This window comes from Stegostoma tigrinum, chromosome 2 (genome assembly GCF_030684315.1).
Source record: "Stegostoma tigrinum isolate sSteTig4 chromosome 2, sSteTig4.hap1, whole genome shotgun sequence".
Classification (NCBI taxonomy): Eukaryota; Metazoa; Chordata; class Chondrichthyes; order Orectolobiformes; family Stegostomatidae; genus Stegostoma; species Stegostoma tigrinum.
This window is the reverse complement of record NC_081355.1, coordinates 61878464-61905202: the sequence shown is the minus strand read 5'-3', so window position 1 is coordinate 61905202 and position 26739 is coordinate 61878464. Positions and strand designations below refer to the sequence as shown.

Sequence of the window (26739 nt, the reverse complement as noted above, 5' to 3'; positions counted from 1 at the left end):
CAGATATCAACATTCAGATAACAACAGTCAGGCATTTTATTATGTGCTTGTGTTGCCAAACACCTAAACATGTGATGGTGTAATCTGGAATTGGAAGGGACATGAGTAGTAGCAGTGAATCCCCTTGTGACCTCAATAGGATAATTAGTGCAAAATTGAGCATTATTATGTAAACTCTAACATCATAAAATGGCTATGATTCCAGTTGTTTTGATGTACATTATGGAAACTTGGACCAAGTAGCTCAATTTTACACATTTGCTGATCACTATCAGCGGATCCACCACATTTGTTCAGGGGCATAAAGGTACCAGGCCACCATTGTCCTTAACAGCTTGTGTTTATTAATATATAGTTGTCCACATGGGTGTTTTCCTGGTGGTGGAAAAAAAATTATAAAATATATTCGAAATATTTTTGTCTCACTATGTATAAATATATATTTTTAAAAATACATATAAAATCACAGGTGATCTGGGAAAAAAATTAAAGGGCAGTATTGGATCTTCAAGCAAAATAAGTTGGAGGGGTGCTGTCTTGTGGTGCAGAAGTGGTTACAGATGAGGACCTCTTGTGGTGCAGTGGTATTGTCCCTACCCCTGCAATGGGGGACATGGGTTCAAATCCCCCCTGCTCCTCACATGTGTAATAACATCTCTAAACAGGTTCATTAGGGGAAAAAAGAGGAGAATTGGTATCTTCTTGTGGTGCAGCCGTAGTGTTACTACTCCTGGACTAGAGGCCTGAGTTTAAGTTCCAGATCTCTGAACAGCTTATTTAGAAAAATTTGTTAAGTAGAAAAAAAACAAGAATTATGCCATTCAGCCCATTAAGTCTGTTCCACCGTTAAATCTTGTATGATATGTTTCACAACCCCATTTTCCTGTTTTCTCCCCTTAACCTATGATTTCCTTATTAATCAAGAATGTCAGGGTCCAGTCCCAACATTGGTGCTGTTTAAGGAGGCAGACAGGGAACATGAAGGTGAGGTGATTTTGGCTTCTGTTGAGTAAACTTTTGGAAATACATGGCTTCTTTTGATGATTTGGTGTATCCATTCAGGGATGCCAGAGGATTTGGCTACCTATACACATCAAGTCAGCAAGAGATATGGGGCTGCATATGCAAGCACCTGGGTCTGCTTCCTGACTGCCAATTGAGCAGAAGGTAGGGAGGATTGGTTCTTCAAGACTGAAGCAGAGGAACACTCTCCCTAGAAGATCCTGTGCCATGAGTTTTCTGTGAGTACTCCTCTCACCTCTATTTCATTCAGGAACAATGCTTGAGGCAGTTTAGATTAGACAAGAATGTGGGAACAGCACTGTGCTTTCTGCAGGAGGACTTGCAGCATCATTCAGGACAAGGAGAACACTGCGAATGACTGTTAAGGCCATATTCATCTCAACAAGATTGATCATTTCAAGGAGGAGTGGCTGACATGGTGAAACTGGCCAAGTATGTCATTCTCACACTGTATCCAGGGGTTGGTTTGGTCTCAGTATGTGAAGAGGAGCAATTTCAATATGGTGTGTTTTCTGTAAGCAGAGAAAATGATAATGAGCACGCATTTGTAGGGATAATGAAATTCCCACCCTTGCAAAGAAAAATTAACTTAATGAATGAACCTTCATGCCATCACACAGTGATATGGGAATAGCAAGACCTGCTATTCCATCAGTGTGCAATTGGATGTGACCATGCATGTTGTATTTTGCCAGAAAATGACTACATTTGATTTAATATCCATGATGACATTTTGAGGCAGTCTGGTGTTTTTAGCTGTCTGTGAATCTCCAAAAAGAGAAAAGAACCATACCCACTTCACTCGTCCAATGAATCTATTCTACCATCCAAACATGCAAGGATAGTGCCTTAAAATGAAAGCCACACAGCCACCAGAAACATTGCATGTAGAATATTGCTGCTCTTAAGCCATGGTTTTGCTGCCAAGATGAATCAGGTGGAATGTGTTTCCCAAATTCATGATGATCTGCTGGGATTGTTACGACCTTGACATTGTGAGAACACAGCCATGGCCATCACGAGAAACGAAGAAGAGTAGACAGGGAGCAGACAGCTGGGATCCTTTTATATTATACAGGTGTCTGAGATGACTTAGCCCTTAGGAGACTATCCCATGACTACCATGAGTTTTCCACCTCCCCATTCACCATATGGAGTGTTCCAATCACACTATCCATTTGGCCAAATCCTGAAGTAAAAATCCCCAACCAAAACCTATAATTTCTTCTCCAAAAGCACACCCACGAATGCAGCAAAAATGAACTATTCATCATTTTGTGCTCACTTAGTGCACTTCTTGATTGTGACTTGGCTTGTCTTAATGCGTGATAGAAGATGGCATGGCGATTCACCAGTTGGAGGTTCTTGTGGATGGAGTTGTCCAGAGGAGCATTTGTATTCCTGGACGACTGGCACTAAAGGTCACATTGCCAAACTTGCCAGGCTGTTTTGAGGTCACCACAGTGAATCAGTGCTGTCTCCAGGGTGCAGAGGAACAGTCAGGAATGCAGAAAGAAGGTCCGTGATCTTCTCTGCACCACCAGGATACATGAGACATCCTTTCTCTCTGTCATTTAATACTTATTCCAGCTGTGCTACTGCACCCATCTCCTAACAAGGCTCAGGCTCTTTCACTCTCAGTCTTGCATGTAATGCTTTCTCTCACTTGCTCTCTGCATCCTAACTGCCCATACCACTAACTTCTCTGCTTGTCTCCTCACTCCCTCAGAACACGTCACCACTTCACCTCTCATGCAACAGCACTAACAGCTATGCCACCGACAGTAATTGCACTCATCTTGCCCCCTTGATCTCATCACGGGAGAAGACGATCCATAACAAAGGAGATGGAGACGTAAGGGTGTCTGATATCTTAGTTGTCAACTCATAAGAGGTCAGAATTGTAGTCTTCACAGAACAGCGTCAGGCCCACTCCTGTAGAGATGCTGAAAAACCTGTGTCCCACCAAATGAGTACCACAAACTCTTACATTAACCCCATTGTCACTCTTAACGATTGTACACCACTGCTAATCACTGGCTGTGTCAAGTTCTGTTTCTTTTGTCTTGAAGGTTCTCTAACCTCCTCATGATCTCACTGGATAAACACCAGGTTCCCCAGAAGTGCCCTCTTCGAACTCTTGAGCATGAGGGTACTGAGGCCTCAGAGGAAGCAGAAGCAAGGCTGCCTCCTGTATCCCATATCAGCTCAGATATTTACTTTGGAGGGAATGGTATACATAGAGAGTGAATACACAATCTTATGAGAATCTCACATTGAAAGTTTCTCAGCTGTTCAAGGAAGAAACAGCCAGACAGCTGGCATTCAGAAGACTGCCATGACCAGGTGCCTGCTTAGATATAAGCAGGAGATGATCTTACATTATTTGCAGTCAAATCTCAGGGCATAGCACCAATAGCGTATGGGTGCAGTGGCGCAGTGTCCAAAAGCTGCAAAATGCAGTGAATCTTGCATCCATTTAGCTGTCTCCTTGGGCATGGTGGTAGCTGCCATGGTGGTAGATGCCAGGTCCAGTACCCTCAGAGCTACTGGACAGATACACAAACCGATACTCCATTTCCCCAGTCATTGCTCCCCAGGACCAAAAGCATGGTAACAGGGAACGTTGACACCAAACCAGATGCTCCTTCCTCACAAGGAGATAGGGTGGTGCCAGGAGGTACCTAGCTGGAGATGAAACCACAGGCCTCTCTGCACTGTCCAAATAGGATACTTCAGAGGTGGCCAAGCTTTCCAACTCAACCCTGTTTGACCTCCTTTCTGACCCTTTGAAGTTGAAATCAAGAACAGTCAACTTTCCTGTGGCAAAAAGACCCTGGGCATTTCTGCCCTATTTAGACTCAAGTGTTCTGGGAATTGCCCCACCAAACCTTCTACACTCAGCTGCTGAGCATGCTGTGTCTATCTCAGCTGTAGAACCAGGTAGCACAATAAATAATAGCAAGAGGGAGAGAAAGAAGAAAATCTGTGGAGGATACTTTGGTGGCGTGAGTGAAAAAGACTGGAATGTCATTCCCTGTTCCTGATGTTAACTTTCATATAGAGTCCCGAGAGTGTAGAAGCAGGCCCTTTGAGCCCACACCACCCCTCCAAAGAGCATCCTATCCAGACCCACCCTATTGCTGTAACTCTGCATCTCCCGTGGCCAATCCATCTAATCTGCACATCTTTGGACTGTCAGATGAAACCAGAACACCCAGAAGAAACCCATGCAATCATGGGAAGGACATGCAGTCTCCACACAGCCAGTCGCCTGAGGGTGGAATAGCACTGAGTCACTGTGCCATCCTCTATGCGATTCTCTCTGTGTAGGTGCCAAATGCATTTTCACACCATGCAGCAGTACTTCACAGCTATATAAGACCTACTGCACCATCTGGAAGGAGGGAGAGCAATATGTACTCATTGCATTGGGTCATAGTGACACCTTTGTTCCTCCTCATTAAGCAACCCTAATGTTTGGCTCCCTCTGCACAAAGGTGTAGCTGCCAAAGAGTTGATGAACAATAGCCAAACCAGGGAGGTGCAGTGTAGAGAAGATCAAAACTGTTGGCCAGGAAGTAGGTAGCCTGCTTACCGTGTACTGTAAATTTCATGATCTTTGTACTTTTCGTTTAAAAGCCCTATGATTGGTGTTGCCTGGAGTTCGATCCACACAGGCTAAGTTACTTACCCCATCTACTCCAAATGTGCTCACAGCCATTTTCTTCCCCATTATTTAAATTTCCAGTACAATTGAATCAGCAGTGAGTGCTCCTATATTAGTGTCTTCCAACTTCAGCCTGAACATAATGGTGAACCCCCAAACATACACATCCACTTTCTTGTAACAGGCTTCACATTTCCTCATATCTACACCCAACCCTTCCGCATGCTCTTATACCTGCCCAACTTTTCCTCTCAGCCCCTGGCATATGAGGTGACCATGCAGGGGAGGCCATTCACTCCACCCATCAAGTCAGGGAGCTCCTGACTGTACACACCCATCCTCTCCTCTCCTACACCTGCATTACATTTCCCCAGCCATACGTCACCAATTCTCCTACCCTTGCAAATCCTGTTGGCCCTGTTCAGGCTTTGTACTGCACCCTTGTCCAGAGCTTGCAGCCCCCAATCCTGAAGACTAACTTCCTAAAGCTCAGACTTTGGCTGTGACCACACTTGTCTCCACTCTGTCCCTTTAGTTTCTATGGACATACCCAATGATGACTGACCATGGCTCATCCCCTCAACCAACTTAACTGTACAATCAAAGTAGGGCAGGTTCTGCCAGCACCCCTGATTGGTCCCTATATATGTCCCTGACTGCATTAGTCTTAACTTACCCTCCCCTCTTTCCCAGATTTGCAGCTATGGAGCTAATAGACTGACCCCGTGACCTACTACCTGAACTGTAGAAATTACCCCTAAACAATTTAGCCCTGAGTAGATGCCGAAATATGATGAATTCCCTGGATGAAATGAGAGGGGCTGCCATTGACTTATTACGCCGGGCCTTTCTGACTGACCTGTCCTTCCGTGGTTTTCAGGGAGTACTACTCCTCTAAGACTTTGATATGGTGCTACCAGCTTGATGCATTGCACTTCCATAAGGGGCGGCACGGTGGCTCAGTGGTTAGCACTGCAGCCTCACAGCGCCAGGGACCCGGGTTCAATTCCAGCCTCGGGTGACTGTGTGGAGTTTACACATTCTCCCCATGCCTGCGTGGGTTTCCTCCGGGTGCTCCGGTTTCCTCCCACAGTCCACAGATGTGCAGGTTAGGTGGATTGGCCATTCTAAATTGCCCATAGTGTTCACGGGTGTGTGGGTTATAGGGGGATGGGTCTGGGTGGGATGCTTCAAGGGGCGGTGTGGACTTGTTGGGCCGAAGGGCCTGTTTCCACACTGTAGGGAATCTAATCCAAAAAAAATGTGAACTTCCTGTGCTGATGCCTGCTTAGTAGCAATCCAAGCTGCCTGTTTTTGTTACTGCACTTCTTGACACAGCAAGGCAAGGCAGGGATGCTGTGAGCACGAAGGTAGACTCTGAGTGAATACTTAGTGAGCAAGCAAACATCGCTGAGATGCACTGTAGTCTGGTGTGCAAGTTGGGTGCCTGTCCATGTGTGCAAAATGCCCTCATTTCAGCCATCCAATGCCTGTTGCTGGTTTGCTTTGCAGTGCAACTGTGATGGAGGAGGGTGCATGTGGTGCCTTTTGATTATGCCCTGCTCTGTGATTTGGTTGCAGGCAACATGGAGGTCATTTGGAGTGAGTAGTGAGTAGAACAAATCAGGTAGCCTTTCTGGTTTTGTTATTGAATTTTCCTGAGCTTGTTCAGTGCAATTGCTAAAATGGGAGGTTGAATATTAATAAGGTGAGTTGTGACTCACAATAAGACGTTTAGCAAGTATTAATCCCTGTCATTTGGCCTTTCATCACTGCCTAGTAAAAATCTCACCATACTATTTATGAAAACACCTCTTGTCCAATTCTGCCACACATCTCACCATTACTGATGTCACTCAGACCCCTGTGACATTTCACCCTGAGTATTAACAAGGTCATATAGTGTCATCCATTTCTAAAATATAATGATGTCCAGAGAAGCCCAAGAATTTAAAAATCAAATTTGAGAAATAATCAAGGAATTCACTGAGAGAAGTATAAAACAGAGATGACTAGGGAATGAGCAGTTTAAAATTCCTACTAATTAGTAATTAGGGCTAAAATGAAGCCCATTTTGGATCCAGAATATTTTAACAGTGGTAGAAGAACTTGAGGGAAAAATGGTCAAAAAATGGCAGAAGATGGTCATTGACAGAGGTGCATGGAGAAGAACTTCCCAGGAGGCTGATCATCTCAAATGCTGATGATGACTGCAAATGCCTCAACATAGAGATGAAGCATTTGATCTCAACATAGAGATCACTGGTGGATCGTTCCTTGGATTGCCTGGTCTTAAATGTTAAATTAGATTCTGTCATTCAAGCAGAAAAGTAAGAACGTAAGACAAATAAAAAATTCGGCAAATCTATTTGCCTCAAGACTATTCCTCTTGAATGTTGTCCTTCCTATTAAAGCATCCATTTGTATTTTGTATAATCTTATGCTTTGGATCCTACAACCTGGCAAAATTATTCAAAGTGCAAAAATGTTCTTGCTAGGTTTTGCCTTAATTCACTTTTAATGAAAATGTGCCTTTTGGTCTAATTCTCTTGGTTTTAAAAATCTATTCTGAATTTATTTCTATTTTCTATACTTCAGTAATCCCATTTCACTTGTCTCTGTATATAACAAAGTAAACTTACTGGTACAGAGAACACTTAAAGAGACAACTCTGCAAAACTAAAAAAAACCTAATTAATTTTAAATAATTAATTAAATAGAGATGACAGGTCAGGTGATGTGTTTTAACTGTATGGTGTGGGAGCTAGCTGATCCCATTAAGAACAGCAGTGACCACATCTGCAGCATGTGTTAGCTGTTTGAGGAGCTCTGGCTCAAAACTGATGAGCTAGAATCCAAACTGCAAACACTGTGACACATCCGGGATGGGGAGAGATACCTGGATGCTGTGTTCCAGGAGGCAGTCACACCCAGTAGATTAACTAATGTTAATTCAATCAGTGACCAGGAACAGTAGTGTGTGACTGTGAATGAGGCAGGTAGAGGAACCCTGCAGACAGGAACTCAGGAGCTGCAGCCCTTGACATTGCCCCACAGGTATGAGGCACCTACTCTCTGCGTGGATGAGGAACAGGGCTGCAGGAAGGATGAGTCAACTGACCATGGAACCATGGTTCAGGAAGCCATTCAAGAGGGGGGAGCTAAAGGACAGATTGTAGTTGTAGGGATTCCATCATCAGGGGGATAGACAGTATCGTTTGTAAGCAGGATAGAGAGTCCCGCATGGTGTGTTGCCTGTCTGGTGCCAGGGTGCGAGACATCTCTGACCGGCTTGAGCGGATACTAGGGAGGGAGGGGAAGGATCAAGTTGTTGTGATCCACGTAGGTACCAACAACATAGGCAGGATGAGGAAAAAAGACATGTTTCGGGATAATGAAAAGCTAGGAACAAAAGTAAAAAACAGGTTTTCAGGCATCATAATCTCTGGATTGCTGCCTGAGCCACATGCAAATTGGCATAGGGAGGTGAGGAGGAAGGAAGTAAGCACGTGGCTATAAGAGTGGTGTGGGAAAGAGGGTTTCCTTTTCATGGAGCACTGGCACCAGTTCTGGGACCGGAGAGAGCTATACCGCTGGGATGGACTCCACCTGAACAGGGCTGGGTCCAGTGTTCTGGCAAAAGGGTAAATAGGCTGGTCAATAGGACTTTAAACTAGTAAGTAGGGGGGAAGGGAGGAGGGAGTGTACAGGGAGTATAACAATAAATGGAAGGTAAAGCAGCAGGTTAGCAGGTGACGAGGAAGCTTCAGCTCCATTGAAAATTAGGAAAAAAAGGGAAGGAGAACTCAAGAACTGTTAGTAATGGAGGTGATAGGACTCAAAAAGAAGGTGCAAAAACTGGCATTAGGGCACTTCATCTGAATGCTCAGAGGAATTAAGTATCCAGGGGTAGCACACTGTTTGGAAGGACAGACAAGAAGGTAAGGGAGGTGGTGTCGCTCTGATTTTTAAGGATGATATCAGGGCAGTAATGAGAGATGATATAGGTTCTACTGAACAAAAGGTTGAAACCATTTGGATGGAAATTAGGAACAGCAGGGAGAAGAAGTCACTGATAGTTGTGGTTTCTCAGCCAAATAATGACATTGTGGTGGGGCGGGCAATAAACATAGAAATAATAATGCAGGTAAAAATGGTACAGCAATTATCATGGGGGATTTTAATCTACATATTGATTGGTCAAACCAGCTCGGTCATGGAAGCCTTGAGGAGGGGTTCATTGAATGCATCTGTGATCATTTCCTTGAACAATATGCAATGGAAGCCACAAGGGAGCAAGCTATCCTGGATCTAGTCCTGTGTAATTAGACAGGAATAATTAATGATCTCACAGTTAGGGATCTTCTCAGAAGGAGCGATCACAATATGGTCGAATTTAAAATACAAATGGAGCGTGAGAAGGTTAAATCCAGTACCAATGTCCCGTGCTTAAACAAAGGAGACTATGTTGGGATGAGGGAGGAGTTAGCTAAGGCAGAATGGGAGCAAAAACTTAATGGTGGGACAAATAAGGAACAGTGGAGGACTTCCAAACTGATTTTTCACAGTGCTCAGCAGAAGTATATTCCAGTGATAAGTAAGAACTGTAGGAAAAGAGAGAGCCATGAATGTCTAAGGAAATAAAGGGAAGCATCAGATTGAAAAAAAAACACACACAAAAAACCAAACAGTAGTGGGAAACTAGGAGACTGGGAAATCTTTAAAGGCCAACAGAAAGCCACAAAAAAAGTTACAAAGTAAAGTAAGATAGATTGTGAGAGTAAACTTGCCCAGAATATAAAAGCAGGCAGCAAAAGTTTCTTTCAATATGTAAATGGTAAAAGAGTGATGAAGGTAAACATTGGTCCTTTAGAGGATGAGACTGCCAATTTAATAACTGGGAATGAGGAAATAGCCGAGGTGTTAAACAGTTATTTTGTGTCGACCTTCACAGCGGAAGACACAAATAACGTGCTGAAAACTGATAGCAAGAAGGTTAAAGCAAGTGAGGACCTAGAAACTATCATTATCATGATGGAGGCAGTTCAGGGCAAGCCAATGGGGCTAAAGGTCGGCAAGTCTCCTGGCCCTGATGAAATGCATCCCAGGGTACTAAAAGAGGTGATGGGGGAAATAGCAAATGCACTAGTAATTATTTACCAAAATTCACTGGACTCCAGAGTGGTTCCTGCAGATTGGAAAACAGCCAATGTGACGCCACTGTTTAAAAAGGGAAGTAGACAAAAAGGAGGTAGCTTTAGGCCAGTTAGCTTAACTTTGGTAGTGGGAAAATTGCTTGAATCTATCATTAAGGAAGATTTAGAAAGACGTTTGGATATAAATTGTCCCATTGGAAATACCCAGCATGGATTCATGAAGGGTAGGTCATCTTTAACTAATCCGTTGGAAATCTTTAAGGACAATACTTCCATAGTGGACAATGGGGAACCTGTGGATGTGGTGTACCTGGATTTCCAGAAGGCGTTTGACAAGGTGCCACACCAAAGGCTGCTACATAAAATAATGTTGCACGGTATTACAGGTCATGTATTGGCATGGATAGAGAATTGGTTGACCAGTAGAAAACAAAGAGCAGGGGTAGATGGGTGCTTTTCTGGTTGGCCGTCAGTGGCTAGTGGTGTGCCTCAGGGGTCAGTATTGGAACTGCAATTGTTTACAATTTACATAGATGATTTGGAGTTGGGGACTAAGTGTGGTATGTCAAAATTTGCAGATGACCCTAAGATGAGTAGTAGAGCAAAGTGTGCAGAAGACACTGAAAGTCTGCAGAGGAATATAGATAGTCTAAGTGAGTGGGCAAAGATCTGGCAGATGGAGTACAATGTTGATAGGTGTGAGGTCATCATTTTGGTAGGAATAACAGCTAAACAAACGATGTTTTAAATGATAAAAATTTGCAGCACGCTGCTGTGCAGAGGGACTTGGGTGTCCTTGTACATGAATCACTAAAAGTAGGATTGCAGGTGCAGCAGGTAATTAAAAAGGCAAATGGAATTTTGTCTACGATTGCTAGAGGGATGGAATTTAAAAATGGAGAGACTATGCCACAGTTGTATTGGGTCCTAGTGAGGCCACACTTGGAGTACTGTGTGCAGTTTTGGTCTCCTTACTTGAGAAGAGATACACAGCACTGGAGGTGGTACAGAGGAGATTCACTCAGTTGATTCAAGAGTTGAGAGGGTTGCATTATGAGGCGAGACTGAGTAGGCTGGGATTGCACTCATTGTAATTCAGAAGAATGAAGGGAGATCTTATGGAAACATATAAGATAATGAAGGGAATAGATAAGGTGGAGGCAGGGAGATTGTTTCCACTAGCAGGTGAAACTAGGACTCGGGTGCACACCCTCAAAATAAAGGGAAGCAGATGTAGGACTGAAGTCAGGAGGAACATCTTCACCCAAAGGGTTGTGAATCTGTGGAATTTCCTGCCTAGTGAAGCGGTTGAAGCTACCTCGCTGAATGTTTTTAAGGCAAGGCTAGATAAATTTTGAACAGTAAAGGAATTAATGGTTATGGTGAGTGGGCGGATAACTGGAGCTGAGTCTCAAAAAGATCAGCCATGATCTTAATGAATGGCGGGGCAGGCTCAAGGGGCCAGATGGCCTACTCCTGCTCTGAGTTCTTACGTTCTTATGTACCTGTTACCTTTCAAAACTGAGGTTCTCCAATCCTTCCTCAGAGCTTATCTTGTTTCCCTTGTTTCCACTTGGAATCAGTCATTTCATTGTTTTCTGGAGCCTCTCTTATACTCATATTTCTTTGTAATTGAACAATCCAGCACTTCTGTGTTGCTAAAATATTTCAAAATGAAGTTGACAGTATTCTAATGAATCCTTTATGTTGACAGGTGGAAAATTTAAAGAAAACCAGACAGTGGTATAAAAGTGCATTGGAAGAAGCCAAGGTGTTGTCAAGCCTTAGTTCTGAAGAGAGACTCACAACATGCCATCTGAGCCATCAAGGTAAAATACCTCTGGCTGGGAGTTAATCTATAACTAATATAAGGAAACAGCTGTGGAGTAAATTAGGCTACTGAATATCAGACAGTGAAACATTAATATATTAAAGTTCAAGGAAATACTGACAAACAGTTGTAGATCTTATTAAGCAACCTGTTCAGAGATGTTATTGTACACCTCCAGAAGAGGTGAGAGTTAATCCAGGCCACCTGGCTTAGAGATAGGGACACTATCACTGCTAATGTCCTAAAATCAGCTGTTCAGTTACATTATGGCACTGGGTTAGGTGGGACTTGAATCAGGCTGTCTGACTCAGTGCCACGAACACTTCATCACAAGAGCTCAGCAAAGGTTATATCTCTGATGAAGGGTCTAGGCCCGAAATGTCAGCTTTTGTGCTCCTGAGATGCTGCTTGGCCTGCTGTGTTCATCCAGCTTCACACTTTATTATCTTGGATTCTCCAGCATCTGCAGTTCCCATTATCTCTGGATGGTCTGTTTTCAGACTTCTGCACTGGCACAATGGTTAGCACTGCTGCCCCTCGACACCACAGAACTGGGTTTGTTTCCAACCTTGGGTGACTGTGTGGAGTTTGCACATTCTCCCCATGTCTGCATGGGTCCCCTCTGGGTCTCTGGTTTCCTCCCACAGTCTAACGATCTGCAGGTTAGGGGGAGTGGCTATGATAAAAACCATATGTGGGGTTGTGGGAGTGGTGATTTTGGGTCGTATGCAGTTCGGAGGGTCGGTGCAGACTCAGTGGATCAAATTGCCTTTTCTAGCATTGCAAGGATTCAATATCTTGTTCTACTCCACTTCAACCTCTATACTACATTCTTTCCCAGCTGGTCTCTTTGCGAAACCATCACAACATACAATTACAGAGGAAGGCAGTGGCATAATAGTGATGGTAATCCAAAGTCACAGGCTAATAGTCCGGGGACACAAGCTCAAACCCTACCATGACAACTGATGATATTTGAATTCAAATAATTAATCTGGCTTTAAAAATTATTCCCAGTAATGGTGACTGTTAAATCATTGTTGAGTGTCATCACAATTAATAGGTTCACTGATTTCCTTTAGAAAAGGGAAACTGACACCCTCAAGGTTAGGCCCTCAAAAATGTGACTGAATTTTAAATGTCCCATGAGAAGGCCTAGCAAGTCATTCAAGCCACTGTAAAATCTAACAGGAATGAAACTAGATGAACCACCTACATCAACCTCAGAACCAGAAACAATAATTGCAAACCTAGCTCAATTTACCATGGAAAATGTTATTAAGTTCCGAAGGCTTGCACTAAAATTGGGAGAGCCCAATTCTGGGCCCCGTGGCTACCTCTTAGTCAAGTAGTGGCCTGACAAAATCAAGTAATTGAATCATAAAGTATATAGCTGCTAGAAAGGTTGTGAGGAAATTACTAAGAGGGAAAATGAACTTGACCTTTGTCCTGATGAAATTACTAGTAGCAGATGGATCTGTTCATGTCAGTATTTGTGGGAGTAACAGCGCACTGTCCTAATGGAGACAAAATCCTTTCTTCACCTAGCTCAGGTATGTCTTTTTTTTAATCCATTCACAGGATGAGGGTGTCGACGGCTAGGCCAGCATTTATTGCCCATCATTAATTGCCTGAGGGCAGTTAAGAGTCAACCACTTTGTTGTGGGTCTGGAATCACATGTAGGCCAGACCAGCTAAGGATGACAGTTTCCTTTCCTAAAGGGCAATAACGAACCAGATGGGTTTTTCCCAACAATCAACAATGGATTCATAGTCAGCATTAAGACTCTCAATTCTAAATTTGTTTTTTTGAATTCAAATTCCACCATTTGCCGTGGCATTACTTGAACCTGGGTCCCAAGAACATTGCCTAGGTCTCTGGATTAACAGTCCAGCAATAATACCACTAGGCCATTGCCTCCACTCTTTCTGTGCAAACAAAATAAAAGACAAATACGAACTCACCAATCACTCTCCCGGACGCCTACTCTTGATTGTCAGCAAAGCGATGGGAGTTGTTGTTGAGTGTTATGAAGCCGAAGCCATTCACTAATAACCTGCTCACTGATGCTCAGTTTGAGTTCCACCAGGGCCATTCAACTCCTGGCATTATTAAGACAATGGTCTAAACATGGATAAAAGAGCTAAATTCTAGGTGAGGCAAGAAGGACTACCATTGATATCAATGTAATATTTGACTGCGTTTGGCATCAAGAAGATGTAACAAAACTGGGGTCACTTTGAATCAGGGTAAGATCTTCATACCTAGCACAAAGCGGAAGGTTGTTGTTGTTGGATATACACCACCAACTTTTTAAAGTAATTCAGGATGAACAATAAATCCTAGCCAGTGCCATCCATGTCCTGTGAAACAATGCATTAAAACACTGAAAATCTTTAGAGTTAAATGGAAATGGATGTCATGCCAATAACTGAGACATTAGACGCATAGACTGGTGAACCATTGATTTTACAATCTAGATTTAGAATCAATCATGAAATTAATGAGTGATTTAAAAATAATCCTACTTTCCAGTGTTCCCTAGCAGTTTGTATTTAAGCCTGCTTGAAAAGTTTAATTGCTTCTCCTTTGTGGATTCTTTTCTTTTAAAAACTTATCAGTCTCTGCTGGGATTGCAGCACTTCTTTCAACAATATTTTCTGCTGGAGTCTCTGGCTTAGACAGCTGAAAATGAGCCACGGACATTAAGAAGAGCAACAAAACATATTCAGTGGGTCCTTCTACCAATGTTGTTTTGTGGAGCTTGAGAGAAGGAGAGAATGTGAGAGAGAGGCCTACCGAGGTGGAAGCTAAAAAAGAATTTCCCAGTTACATAGAAGGTGATAACAGTGTCAAGCCTTTCCTACCAAAATTACTAATCAATTTTTCAAGAAGCTGTAGAATCTGGACTTGGGGTGGTGCAGTGGTTTAGCAGTTAGCCCTGTTGCCTTATAGCACCAGGATCCTGGGTTTAGTTCTACCCTCGTGCGACTGTCTGTGTGAAGTTTGCACATTTTCCTCATGTCTACATAGGTTTCCTCCCACAGCCCAAAGATGTGCAGGTCAGATGGCTAAATTACCCATAGTGTCCGTGGGTGTGTAGGTTGGATGGGTTAACCACGGCAACTACAGGGTTACAGGGATAGGGTATGGGGTGGGTCAGGAGGGTTGCTGTTTGGAGGGTGAGTGTGGACTTGATGGGCCGAATGGTCTGCTTCCACACTGCAGGAGTATTGTGAAATATTAAATGCTGTTGAAGATTTTTGCCTTGTATTCATTGGGATAAATAGAAAAATGTCAAATTTAAATGGAAACAACAATTTATAAAGTACTGATTAGTTGGCTCTGACCAAGGTATTGCCATGGAGAAAACAATGGGGAAATTGGCCTCAAATTCTCAATTAATTCAGTTAAGGGTCAAAACTTTTTGTTTACAGAAAGCAGATCCCTTCATATGAATGTGTGTCCATTCGAGCAAATGTTAATGAGTCGTGTGTTACTAAACTGCAGAAAAGGTTCTTTATTTAAATTTTAAAATGACAGAAAATTCTAGTCCACGATTATATTTTCCTGTGTCCCCTAAGCTGATACATTCCAGGAACAATTTCAAAGCAATTTTCAGTTTTCTTGATGACTTGCTTCCATGTTCCTTTACTATCCAGATATCTTCTAAACCCAAAACTGACTTCCATGATGAGGAACACATTGAAGAATCCTCCCTCCAGACAAACTAGGTAAATCTTCCTATCTCATTTAAATCCTCACAAGTTTGGTCTTCAGTCTGAACATGTGCTCCCACACACGCTTTGCATAGCAACCAACAGGGCTTTCTGCTTAAGGTACAGGACCAGCTGAAATATAACAAAGAACTGTGGATACTGGAAATCTGACACAAAAATATAAATTGCTGGAGAAACACAGCAGGCCTGGCAGCATCGGTGGAGTGAAAGAAGAGTCAATGTTTCAAGTCCAGTGACGCTTCTTCAGAACAGGGATTGCCTTTTAGAGCAAAATTTATCAGAAGTTACCCGGAAATAGGTTATTTTAATTCAAGTAATATGTGATGAGGTAGGATTAATAAAAGATATCATAATTAAGAATCCTCTGGGGAGCGACGATCACAACACGGTGGAATATGATATAACAAGGTGTAGAGCTGGATGAACACAACAGGCCAGGCATCATCAGAGGAGCAGGAAAGCTGACATTTCAGGTCTGGACCTGATGCTGCATGGTCTGCTGTGTTCATCCAGCTCCACACCTTGTTGTCTCAGATTCTCTAGCATTGGAATTTCCCACTATCTCAGGGTAGAATTTGATCTTCAAATTTGAAGGAAAGCAATTTGAATCTTAACAATTGCCGACAACCTCAATAAGGACAACTACAGAGGTATGAAAAAAAGGCTGTCCAAAGTGTTAAATAAAGGTAAAATGCTGCAAATGCTGAAATCAGAAACAGAAAAAGCTAGAGAGTCTCAACAGGTCTGGCAGCAACTATGCAGAGAGAAACAGAGTTAATGTTTTGAATCTGTTATGAGGCTTTTGCGCACCTTTTTAATTTCTCCTGCATTAGCTGTAGTTTTTGAAAGTGGGCTGGGAAATAGACTAAGTAGAATGCCAACCAATACAGCAGTGGTGGATGTTTAAGCAGGTATTTCATAATGCTCGGCAAACGTTTATTTTGGTCAAAAAGAAGGATTTTATGAGAAGGATGAACTACCTGTGGTTAACAAAGATGGTAAGGAGAGTATTCAATTAAAAACCAAGGCATACAAAGCAACACAAACGGTTGGTAGGCCAGAGGAACTGGAGTATTTCAGGAACTTGCACCAGATGAGTGAAAAGCTAATAAAGAGGGGAAAAAATGATGTTGAAAGTGAATTGTCGAGAAATGTAAAAACCAACAGCAAAAACTTCCATGGATATATAACAACCAAAGAGTAGATAAAGTAAGTGTGGACACTTGGAAGCTGCAACTGTGTAATTAATAAAAGTGAAACCGATTACTATAAAAGTCTATAAAAAGTATTATAAAAGTTAAATCAATATTGTGCATCGGTCTTCATGACAGAAGACACAATAAACATTCCAAAGGTAACAGTAACCAAGATTCTAATGTGAGGAAAGATCTTGTAACATTTTCTGTCACAAAGCACAGAGTGTTTGACAAACAAATTGGATCAAAGACAGGCTAGTTGCCAGGATCATAGAATCATACAGTACAGAAGAGGCCCTTCAGCCCACCAACACTGCACTGCCCGAAAATTATTACTACCTATCTCATCACATTTTCCCACACTATGCCCATATTCTTGAATGTTATAACAGTGCTCTCCCTATTATTTTTTAAAGGTTGTGAGGTTTCCTGCCTCAACTACCCTCCGAAGCAATGTATTCCACATTCCCGCGAACCTTGAGGTGATAAAGGTTTTCCTCAAATCCCCTCTAAACCTTCTCCCATGCACTTTACAATTATTCACCCATGTTAATGACTAAGGGGAAAAGCTGCTTTCTAGTCACCCTGTCCATGCTGCTCTAACCTTATACACCTCCCTCAGTTTCCACCCAAATCTTCTCTGCTCCAAAGAAAACAACCTGAAGTTATCCAGCCTTTCTTCATAGCTGAAATGCTCCATCCCAGGCACATCCCAGTGAGTCTTGTTTCCAACCCTTCCCATGTAGCCCCTCCTTCCTATAGTGTGGTGACCAGAACTGCACACAGTACTCCAGCTTTGGCCTATCCAAAGCTCTGTACAGCTCCAACATGCCTTCCTTGCTCTTACAGTCTGTGTCATGATTGATGAAGGCAAGCATCTCATATGCCTTCTTAACTACTGTATTAATCTGCCCTGCCTCCTTAAGGGATCTGTGGACAAACACTCCAAGACATCACTGTCCCTCTAGGCTGCTAGTGTCTTCTCATTCCGTGGACGTTTCCTTGTCTTGTTCCCTCTTCAAAAGTGCATCACCTCATTTTTATCAGGATTAAATTCCTTCTGCCACTGATTTGCCCATCTGGCATATCATCCCATAACCTAATACCTTTTTTCTTTCTGTTAACCACCTGGCCAATCTTTATGTCATCCACTAACTTACTTAACATCCCTTTTACATTCTCAGCTACATCATTTGTGAATATCATTAACAACAGAGAGACCTAGCAATGATCCCCATGTTAAGCCACTGCACACTGGGCTCCAGTCACACAAACAGCTTCTACCACACCCTCTGTGTCCTATCACTAAGCCAATTTAGCACCCATCTTGCCAAGTTACCTTGATTACCATGAGCTTATATCTTCTTTATTGGTTTCTCATGTCTGACCTTGTCAAACGTCTTGCTGAAATCCACGAAACTTACATCAAGTGCCCTACCCTCATTTCAAACACTTGGTCATCTCCTGAAAACATTCTACCAGATTTGTTATGCATCACCTCCCTTTAGCGAGTTTTGAGAAGATTTGTAGCTCAGGTTGAGGTTCTGGATGTGAGTTTGCTCGCTGAGCTGGAAGGTTAGTTTTCAGACGTTTCGTCACCTTTTGTTTTATTTGAAAAAATATGCTTTATTCATAAGATGTACAAAAAAAAACATATTTGTACACCTACCCAGTCATGCAAGCCGCTCCGGGTTACCCAGGAAGTACGTACACCAACTAAAGGAAAAAAACAAACAAAGAAGAGAAAAAAGAAACAAAGCAAAGAAAATGCCCTGGCAGTCGTCACCATGCACAGTCCGAGTTGGCCTCCTGACCAGTTGGGGAAGGCGCCAGCTGGGCCCAGTTACCAGAAAGGGCCCTTTTTTCTATTCTGGACGAGGGGTTTCATACAGTGGTCGTTCCCCACCGCGTCTTGGCGGCAGCTGCCACAAGCTTTAGCGTGTCCCTCAGCACGTAGTCCTGGACCTTGGAGTGCGCCAGTCTGCAACATTCGGTCGGGGTCAGTTCTTTCAGCTGGCAGACCAGCAAGTTGCGGGCAGACCAAAGAGCTTCTTTCACCGCATTGATGGTCCTCCAGGCGCAGTTGATGTTGGTCTCAGTGTGCGTCCCGGGAAACAGCCCATAGAGCACGGAGTCCCGCGTCACGGAGCTAATCGGGACGAACCTCGACAAATACTACTGCATCCCCCTCCAGACCTCCTGCGCATAGGCACACTCCAGAAGGAGGTGATCGACAGTCTCGTCCCTCCCGCAGCCACCTCAAGGGCAGCGTGCGGTGGCGCAGAGATTCCGTGCATGCATAAAGGATCTCACAGGCAGAGCCCCTCTCACCGCCAGCCAAGCAATGTCCTTGTGCTTGTTTGAAAGTTCTGGCGATGAGGCATTCTGCCAAACGATTTTGGCAGTCTGTGTGGGGAACCACACGACAGGATCCACCCTCCCCTTTTCCCAAAGGGTCTCGAGGATACTACGTGCTGACCACTGCCTGACGGCCTTGTGGTCAAAGGTGTTTCCCTTCAAAAATTTCTGCACGAAGGACAGGTGGTACGGGACGGTCCAACTACTCGGAGTGTTCCGCGGCAACGAGGCCAGGCCCATCCTTCACAACACCGGGGACAGGTAGAACCTCATTAAGTAGTGACACTTGGTGTTTGCGTACTGAGGATCTATGCACAACTTGATACAGCCGCACACAAAGGTAGCCATCAGGGCGAGGGTGGCGTTCGGTACGCCCTTTCCCCCATTTTCCAGGTCTTTGTACATGGTGTCCCTGCGGACCCGGTCCATCCTCGACCCCCAAATGAAGTGGAAGATGGCCCGGGTGACCGCAGCGGCGCAGGTCCACGGAATAGGCCAGGCCTGCTCCAAATACAACAGTACCGAAAGCCCCTCGCACCTGACAACCAGGTTCTTACCCGCGATGGAGAGGGACCGGAGCATCCACCTGCCCAGCTTCTGCTTCAGTTTGGTGATACGCTCCTCCCAAGTCTTAGTGCACGCCCCAGCTCCACCGAACCAAACACCTAGCACCTTCAAGTAGTCTGTCCTTACGGTGAAGGGGATGAAGCAGCGGTCGTCCCAGTTCCTGAAGAACATGGCCTCGCTCTTAACCCTATTGACTTTGGCACCCGAGGCCAGTTAAAACTGGCCACAGATGTCCAACAGCCTACTCACCCACCGACGATCGGTGTAGAAGATGGCGACATCGTCCATGTACAGGGAGGTATTGACCTGAAGGCCTCCGCTGCCTGGGATAGTCACGCCCTTCAGGCTCACGTCCTTCCTGATGGATGCGGCGAACGGCTCCACACAGCACACGAACAAGGCAGTAGAGAGTGGGCAACCCTGCCTGACTCCAGATCTGACGGGGAAACTGTCCGATTCCCACCCGTTGATTGAGACTGCGCTAACGATGTTGGTGTAGAGCAGCCGGATCCAATTGCGGATGCCCTCCCCGAACCCCAATTTGGAGAGGACGTCCCTCATGTAAGCATGAGAGACCCTTTCGAAGGCCTTCTCCTGGTCCAGGCTGACGGGGCAGGTGTCCACCCGCCTGTCCTGCACCTAGGCGATCGTATCCCTGATGAGCGCGAGGCTCTCAGCGATCTTCCTGCCCGGCACAGCACAGGTTTGGTCAGGGTGAATCACCGACTCCAGGACAGACCTGACCTGGTTGGCTATGACCTTGGCCAGGATTTTGTAGTGCACGTTCAATAGTGAAATGGGACGCCAATTCTTAATTTCTTCCCTCTCCCCCTTCCTCTTGTAAATGAGGGTGATGATACCCTTCCTCGTGGACTTGCACATTTCCCCTGCCCGAAGCGCACTAGCGTACACCTCCAGCAGGTCCTGGCCGACCAGGTCCCACAGAGCGGAATACAGCTCAACCGGTAAGCCGTCGCTCCCGGGAGTCTTATTCCTCTCCAAGGGCTTGAGGGCTCTGGTCAGCTCGTCCAGGGATGTCGGCCGGTCCAGCCACTCCCTTGTGCCGTCATCTAAGACCTCCGTGATAGATGACAGGAACGACTCAGAGGCCGTGCTCTCCGTGGGCTTCGCGTCGTACAGTCCGGCATAAGGATCTGCTGATCCTCAAAATGTCGAGCCAAGATAACGTCACCGAGCCGTCGTCCTCCTTCAGCCAGCTAAGCACAGAGCTCTCTTTGTGCACCTTCTGAAAGAAGAAACGCGAGCAAGTCTCGTCCTGCTCCACGGAGTGGACCCTGGACCGGAAAATTATCCTGGAGGCCTCCGCGGCGAAGAACGAGGCTCGCTGGCCCCTCACCTCGCGGAGGTCCTCCGTGACATCGACCCCCATCAACTGCAGAAGGAGCAGGTTCTGCACCCTTTTCTGGAGTCGCGACAGCTTTCCCCTCCTCTGTCTCGCCTTCCGAACACCCTTGAGGAAAAAGAACCTCTTGATGTTCTCCTTCACCGTCTCCCATCAGTCGCCCAGAGACTCAAAGAGGGATTTCACGGTTCTCCAACTGGCGTACTCCCTCTTAAGCTCCTCGACGTTCTCTGGGGTCAACAGAGTCGTGTCGAGCTTCCACCTCCCCTTGCCGGCCTGCTGGTCATCCTGTAAGTGACAGTCGGCCAGCAGGAGGCAGTGGTCAGAGAAGAACACCGGCTCGACGCCGGTGGACCTGACCGAGAACGCCCGTGACACAAACAGGAAGTCTATCCTTGAGCAGATAGACCCGTCTGGCAGCGATCAGGTGTATCTCCGCTGCGCTCAGTCTGCAGGGGTGCTGAAGACATCGAGCAGCTTGGCATCCTTCACGGTGCCCATCAGGAATCTGGACGTGACGTCCAGTTGACTCCCCCCATCCGCTGTCCCCACGCCGGATCTTCCATCTGCATCAATGATGCAGTTGAAGTCTCCGCCTAGGATGACCGGCCTGGACGTAGCCAGCAGGGGTGGAGGCCGCTGCGGGACGGCCACCCGCTCCCTCCGTACCGCTGGGGCATACACATTGATCAGGGGATCGTTCCTGTAGGTGACATCAGCCACTAGGAGGCGTCCCCCCCACCACCTCCTGAACTTGAGTGATGGTGAAGTTGCGCCCCCGCAGCAGAATAGCCAGGCCCAAGGAGCGACAGTTGTTACTCCCCAACCAGATCGAAGGCCCACAGGTCCAGGTGCCGGACCAATTCCCGTACCTGCCGAGGTGCGGTATCCCGCACTCCTGCAGAAACAGGAGGTCCACCTTGACGGTGGTCAGGTAGGCCAACGTGGACACACATCTTGCAGTGGACTTGACGCTGCGCACATTAATGTTCGCAACTCGTACCCCCATTGTGGGCAGTGACTGCAGTGCCCTCCCCAAGTCCAAGGCCCAGCCCCTCCATCTGTCCCTTCATGCCCATTGCCCGGGCTAACTGCTGGATGCTCTCCGGGCTCAGGAAACCGTCCATGCTGCCTTCCGGGTGGCATCCCCCCGTTGGGGGTACGGAGGCAGGAGAGTCCGGCTCTGGGTCAGGCTGGGGACGCGCTGTTTCCTCCTTCCCGCCTGGAAGTTCCAGGGGCCCCTCCAGGGCTCCAGCGGCACATGGCTGGGTGTCGGAGGGAGCCTCAGGACGCCTCCCGTCACCTGGAAGCGGGGTGCTGCTTTCCTTCTCCCTTGAGATCTTTAACTTCTGCTTTGGGCGGGCATCCTCTGAATCTCCCTCGTCAGAGGAGCTCTTATAGTCCCCCTGTAGCTGCCTCTTCCCGCCTGATGGTTGCGGTGCCTGGGCCCACTGGAGCGCCTTCCTCCTCGCATTCTGGACTGTTGTCCACTCCCCTGGATCACCTGTTGCCGCCTCCATCGACTCCAGGTTGTCGGCGGGGGAGCTGAGCCTGCAGGGGCGCTTTGCTGGCCTCGGGCCCATCCTGCGGGGCTGGACCCTCCTGCACGACCTGGCCTTCCTGCACATTAGCGGGGTCCTTGCAGGGCCCTGGTGCCTTCCTCTCCTCCGGGGGGGTTTGCCCCGCATTGCCCCTGCCGGTGACGTGGGCGTAGGTCGTCCCCCACCGCGAGCATGCTCTATAAAGGTGGCCCGCTTCCCTGCAAAGGTTGCAGCTTTTCTCTTGTGGGCAATCCTTTGCAAGGTGTCCCTCCTCCCTGCAGTTCCTGCAGATGGTGGCTTTGCAGTCGGCCGCCACGTGACCTGACCTACCACAGGCATGGAAGACTTTAGGTTGCCCTGCGTAGGTCAGATAGCCCTTGCTCCCGCCAAGCGCGAAGCTGGACGGTGGGTGTACAATGTTCCCGTCCGCGCCCATCCTCAGCATCACCTTGACCTGCCTCTTACTGGTCCAGATGCCGAAGGCGTCCATAATGTTGGTTAGGTCCCCTTCCACCTTCACGTACCCTCCAAGGAAGGTCAGGACATCAACTGCTGGCACATGCGGGTTGTACATGTGTACAGTCACCATACGGCTCCACTGCGCTGGCATCACGAACAGCGGGACAGCGGTCAATACAGAGAGGGGGCCCTCACCTCCTTTCTCCTTGAAAACATCCAGGAAGCACTCGCAAAGCTCGGCACTCCTGAAGGTTACATCGTAAAAACCTCCTCCAGGGAAATCCTGCAGGCAGTAAATGTCCACAGCAGCAAACCCGCAACAGTCCAACAGGACCCTCTTCACAAAGAAGGTGCGGTCCACAGGTGCACCTTCATCCACCTTCTTCACAGAAATGCGGATGGTGTTCCGGACCCCCTGACCCGGGGCACGAGCACTCGCCGCAGCCATTGTTGAAGGTTGGCTGCTCCCCTGAACCAGCGTTAGGCCAAAGCTAGCATTAAGATCCACTGGTTGCAAGGGTTCACAGCCAACCCGACAGCTTTCTTCCAGCTCCAACACAGTTGTGCTCTCCTCTTCTTGGTCCACAAAAGAGTGGGTCTTTATTGCGTTCCGGATGTAAGCTGGTTCACTGAGCGGGAAGGTTCATTCCCAGACGTTTCATCTCCATTCTAGGTAACATCAACAGTGAGCCTTTGATGAAGCACTGGTGTTATGTCCCACTTTCTATTTATCTGTTTAGGTTTCCTTGGGTTGGCGATGTCATTTCCTATGTTGGTGATGTCATTTCCTGTTCTTTTTCTCAGAGAATGGTAGACTGATTTGGAGCCAATGTATTTGTTGATGGAGTTCCAGTTGGAATGCCATGCTTCTAGGAATTCTTGTGCGTGTCTCTGTTTGGCTTGTCCTTGGATGGATGTGTTGTCCCAATCAAAGTGGTGTCCTTCCTCATCTGTATGTAAGAATACGAGTGATTGTGGGTCATGTCGTTTTGTGGCTAGTTGATGTTCATTTATCCTGGTGGCTAGCTTTCTGCCTGTTTGTCCATTGGGAAAATACTGCCATGCAATTGAACAATTACACAATGCTGACCAGTGTTAAAAACACATCTTTGAACAATTCGAGACCTTTGAAGGTGGCAGAACATTTTACACTAGCCTTGCAGAGTGCCCCTAAATTCCCTGGAAGCTATCAAGCAGGTGTGCTTTAAACGGACTTTCACATTTTGCACTAGTAGACAAAAATCATGTGAGAGGAAACCTGATTTATGTTCCCCATTTAAAACAGGGAGCCCAAATTAGGAGTGGTGTGGGGAGGTTAGGGGAGTGTATTTTGCACAACAGGCCTTCCTGACACAACGAAAATCAAGAGGAAAATAGCTTGGGGTTATAATTATGAAGGAACTTTGAATTCCCTCCATAACAGATTAAACTATGGCCATTTGTCCACCATGCGTTCATTCATTTTTGACCTCGCATTGGTCTCAATGATTTTTTGGTGCTGAACCATGTTGAGGGATTTAAAATTGAAAAGACCAACTTCAACAATGTAGAGTTCTAAGAAGACTAAACTAAATTGTTTATGATTTTGTGCCAGGAATGTAAGCCTGTTTAACATAAGCACATACAGCTACACACACACTATATGATTCAAAATCAAAAAGAATCTCCTTAATCTTCCTTAATTTATAAATAGTGGCTGTAATAATGATTCTTGTGTGCTTGAGAAATATCAGATCAAAAGAGCGTGAATAGGATGTTGCTAGTGGTTTTCAGGTATAGGGGTAATGGGAACTGCAGATGCTGGAGAATCCAAGATAATAAAGTGTGAAGCTGGATGAACACAGCAGGCCAAGCAGCATCTCAGGAGCACAAAAGCTGACGTTTCGGGCCTAGACCCAGCTCTCTGATGAAGGGTCTAGGCCCGAAACGTCAGCTTTTGTGCTCCTGAGATGCTGCTTGGCCTGCTGTGTTCATCCAGCTTCACACTTTATTAACAGTGGTTTTCAGGTACTTAGCTTCCACCTAGATATTATCATATCGTTGTATCCTGAGTGCACTTAGTCACTACCAGTCACCACTAATGAGAGAACAGACCTATAAGCCTCAGGGATTATTGGCAACTTTATTATTTGTACAGAAAAATAATAATTGACACAAAATCATGGAGAAGTATGGGACAGAACCTCTAAAACACTACATTGCTGTAGCCTCATCTGTTGCCAGTGCTTCCAGCAAGTCTGCACTGAGAATCTTAAGAGGTATTTGTTTTTACATCCAAAGTCTAATTTTTTTTTAATGAAAGAACTAAATTTTTAACTAAACATTACAATTTAAGTTAAGAGAAGTCAAGTTTTCTTGCAGCCTTAAATCAGGTGTGCAGATCTGAGAGAAGCTGCAGTTAGTTAATTAGTGGCTGTTTTAATCTGGTTTTTTGAAGCTTAAGTCGATTGCTTTTCAAGAAGCACGTGCTGCTTTGTTTGTACAGAGTGTAAAGTTGGGGATTAGGTGAATGAATTAACTGCAAAGTGACCGGTATCCCATCAACAAGTCACCCTTGATTTACATGTGCAAAGTACAAGGACTCTGACCAGTTAGCTCACAGTCAGCCCCTAAAATCAAGAGACTGTCTGAATCTCCTGTTTATATCTATCAGCTAGGGCTCCCTGATTGGCCCAGGTTAACAATTCCAATCAAGGATCTCATATTCAAAGAGATCCACAAACCACTAGTGGGGGAATAGAGAAGGTGCTCTTTTTCACCTGTACCGTTTTTAGCCTCCTGTATTTGGCTCTTAATTTGGTACAGTTGAAGAAGCTGATTGGTGAGTACTGGTAAGCTCTCTCCTATTCTAATTATACCGAATAGTTTTTAAAGTCATGGAATGGCAAATTAGTTAAACACCATGGCATGTCCATCCTGCAGCATGTCTGAAGTCATGGCCACACTGTGTGTCCCAGACAAACACATCTGCAGAAAATGTTACCAGTGCACAAATTTAAGCTCTGGGTTTTGGAACCTAAACAGTAGCTGGAGTGAGAGGACCATGTAGAATTGTACATTTGGGATAAGTGGTCACTGAAAAATTGATGCATAAAGGTAGAGAAGGAATTGGTGTCTGTCTGACAGTCTGAGACTTGGGCAGTGTAGGAGACCCAGGTCTATTTTGCTTGCTCATCAGAATTGCATTTTAGTAGAGTTGTGAGCAGTATTTCCTTCAGAGAATGCTGCCAAAGTCAAGTTGGTGCCAACACAGGCAGCCCATCTGTGTGCTGACTGTGGGGATGTGACAGTGTGAGGAAGAAGAATGGAAGAGCAATAGAGGTAGAAGATTTCAATCCTCACCACATATACAAGGGACCAGAGGATTGGAGGTCAACAAACTTTGTACCATTATTCAAAAATGGTGTAAAAAATGTACCAAATAATTATAAAAGTCGGTCTGACCTCTATGGTGAGCAAATTATTAAAATCAGTATTGACTGAACAAGATTAACTGTTAATTGAAAAGGTGTGTATTAATCTGGGACAGTTTTGTGAAGGAAATGTCATGTCTTTCTAAGAGAAGGTTTTGAGAAAGCAACAAGCAGGTTGAAAATAGTACAATATATGTTGTTTTCATGGATTTTGGTAAGGCATTTGACCATGTCCCACATGGTAGACTAGGAAGAAACATTAAGGTCCATAGGATACAGAAGAATGAGGCTAGTTTCATCCGAACTTGACTCTAAAATGGTAAACAGTGTGTTACAATTAACTGATGTTTTTGCAAGTAGAAAGTAATTTCCACTGATGTTCCACAGGGATCACTGTTGGGTTCTTTGTTGTTTGAGGCGT

General features: G+C 45.5%; 1 protein-coding gene across 1 annotated transcript in view; it reads left to right on the top strand.

Moving 5' to 3' along the window:
* Positions 1-26739, top strand: part of LOC125460703 (zinc finger CW-type PWWP domain protein 2-like) — a 114440-nt gene that overhangs the window by 43607 nt on the left and 44094 nt on the right. The window contains exon 5 of the mRNA XM_059641080.1: positions 11564-11678. Coding sequence (XP_059497063.1) covers positions 11564-11678 — 115 coding nt within the window. The remainder of the gene's footprint in view (positions 1-11563; positions 11679-26739) is intronic.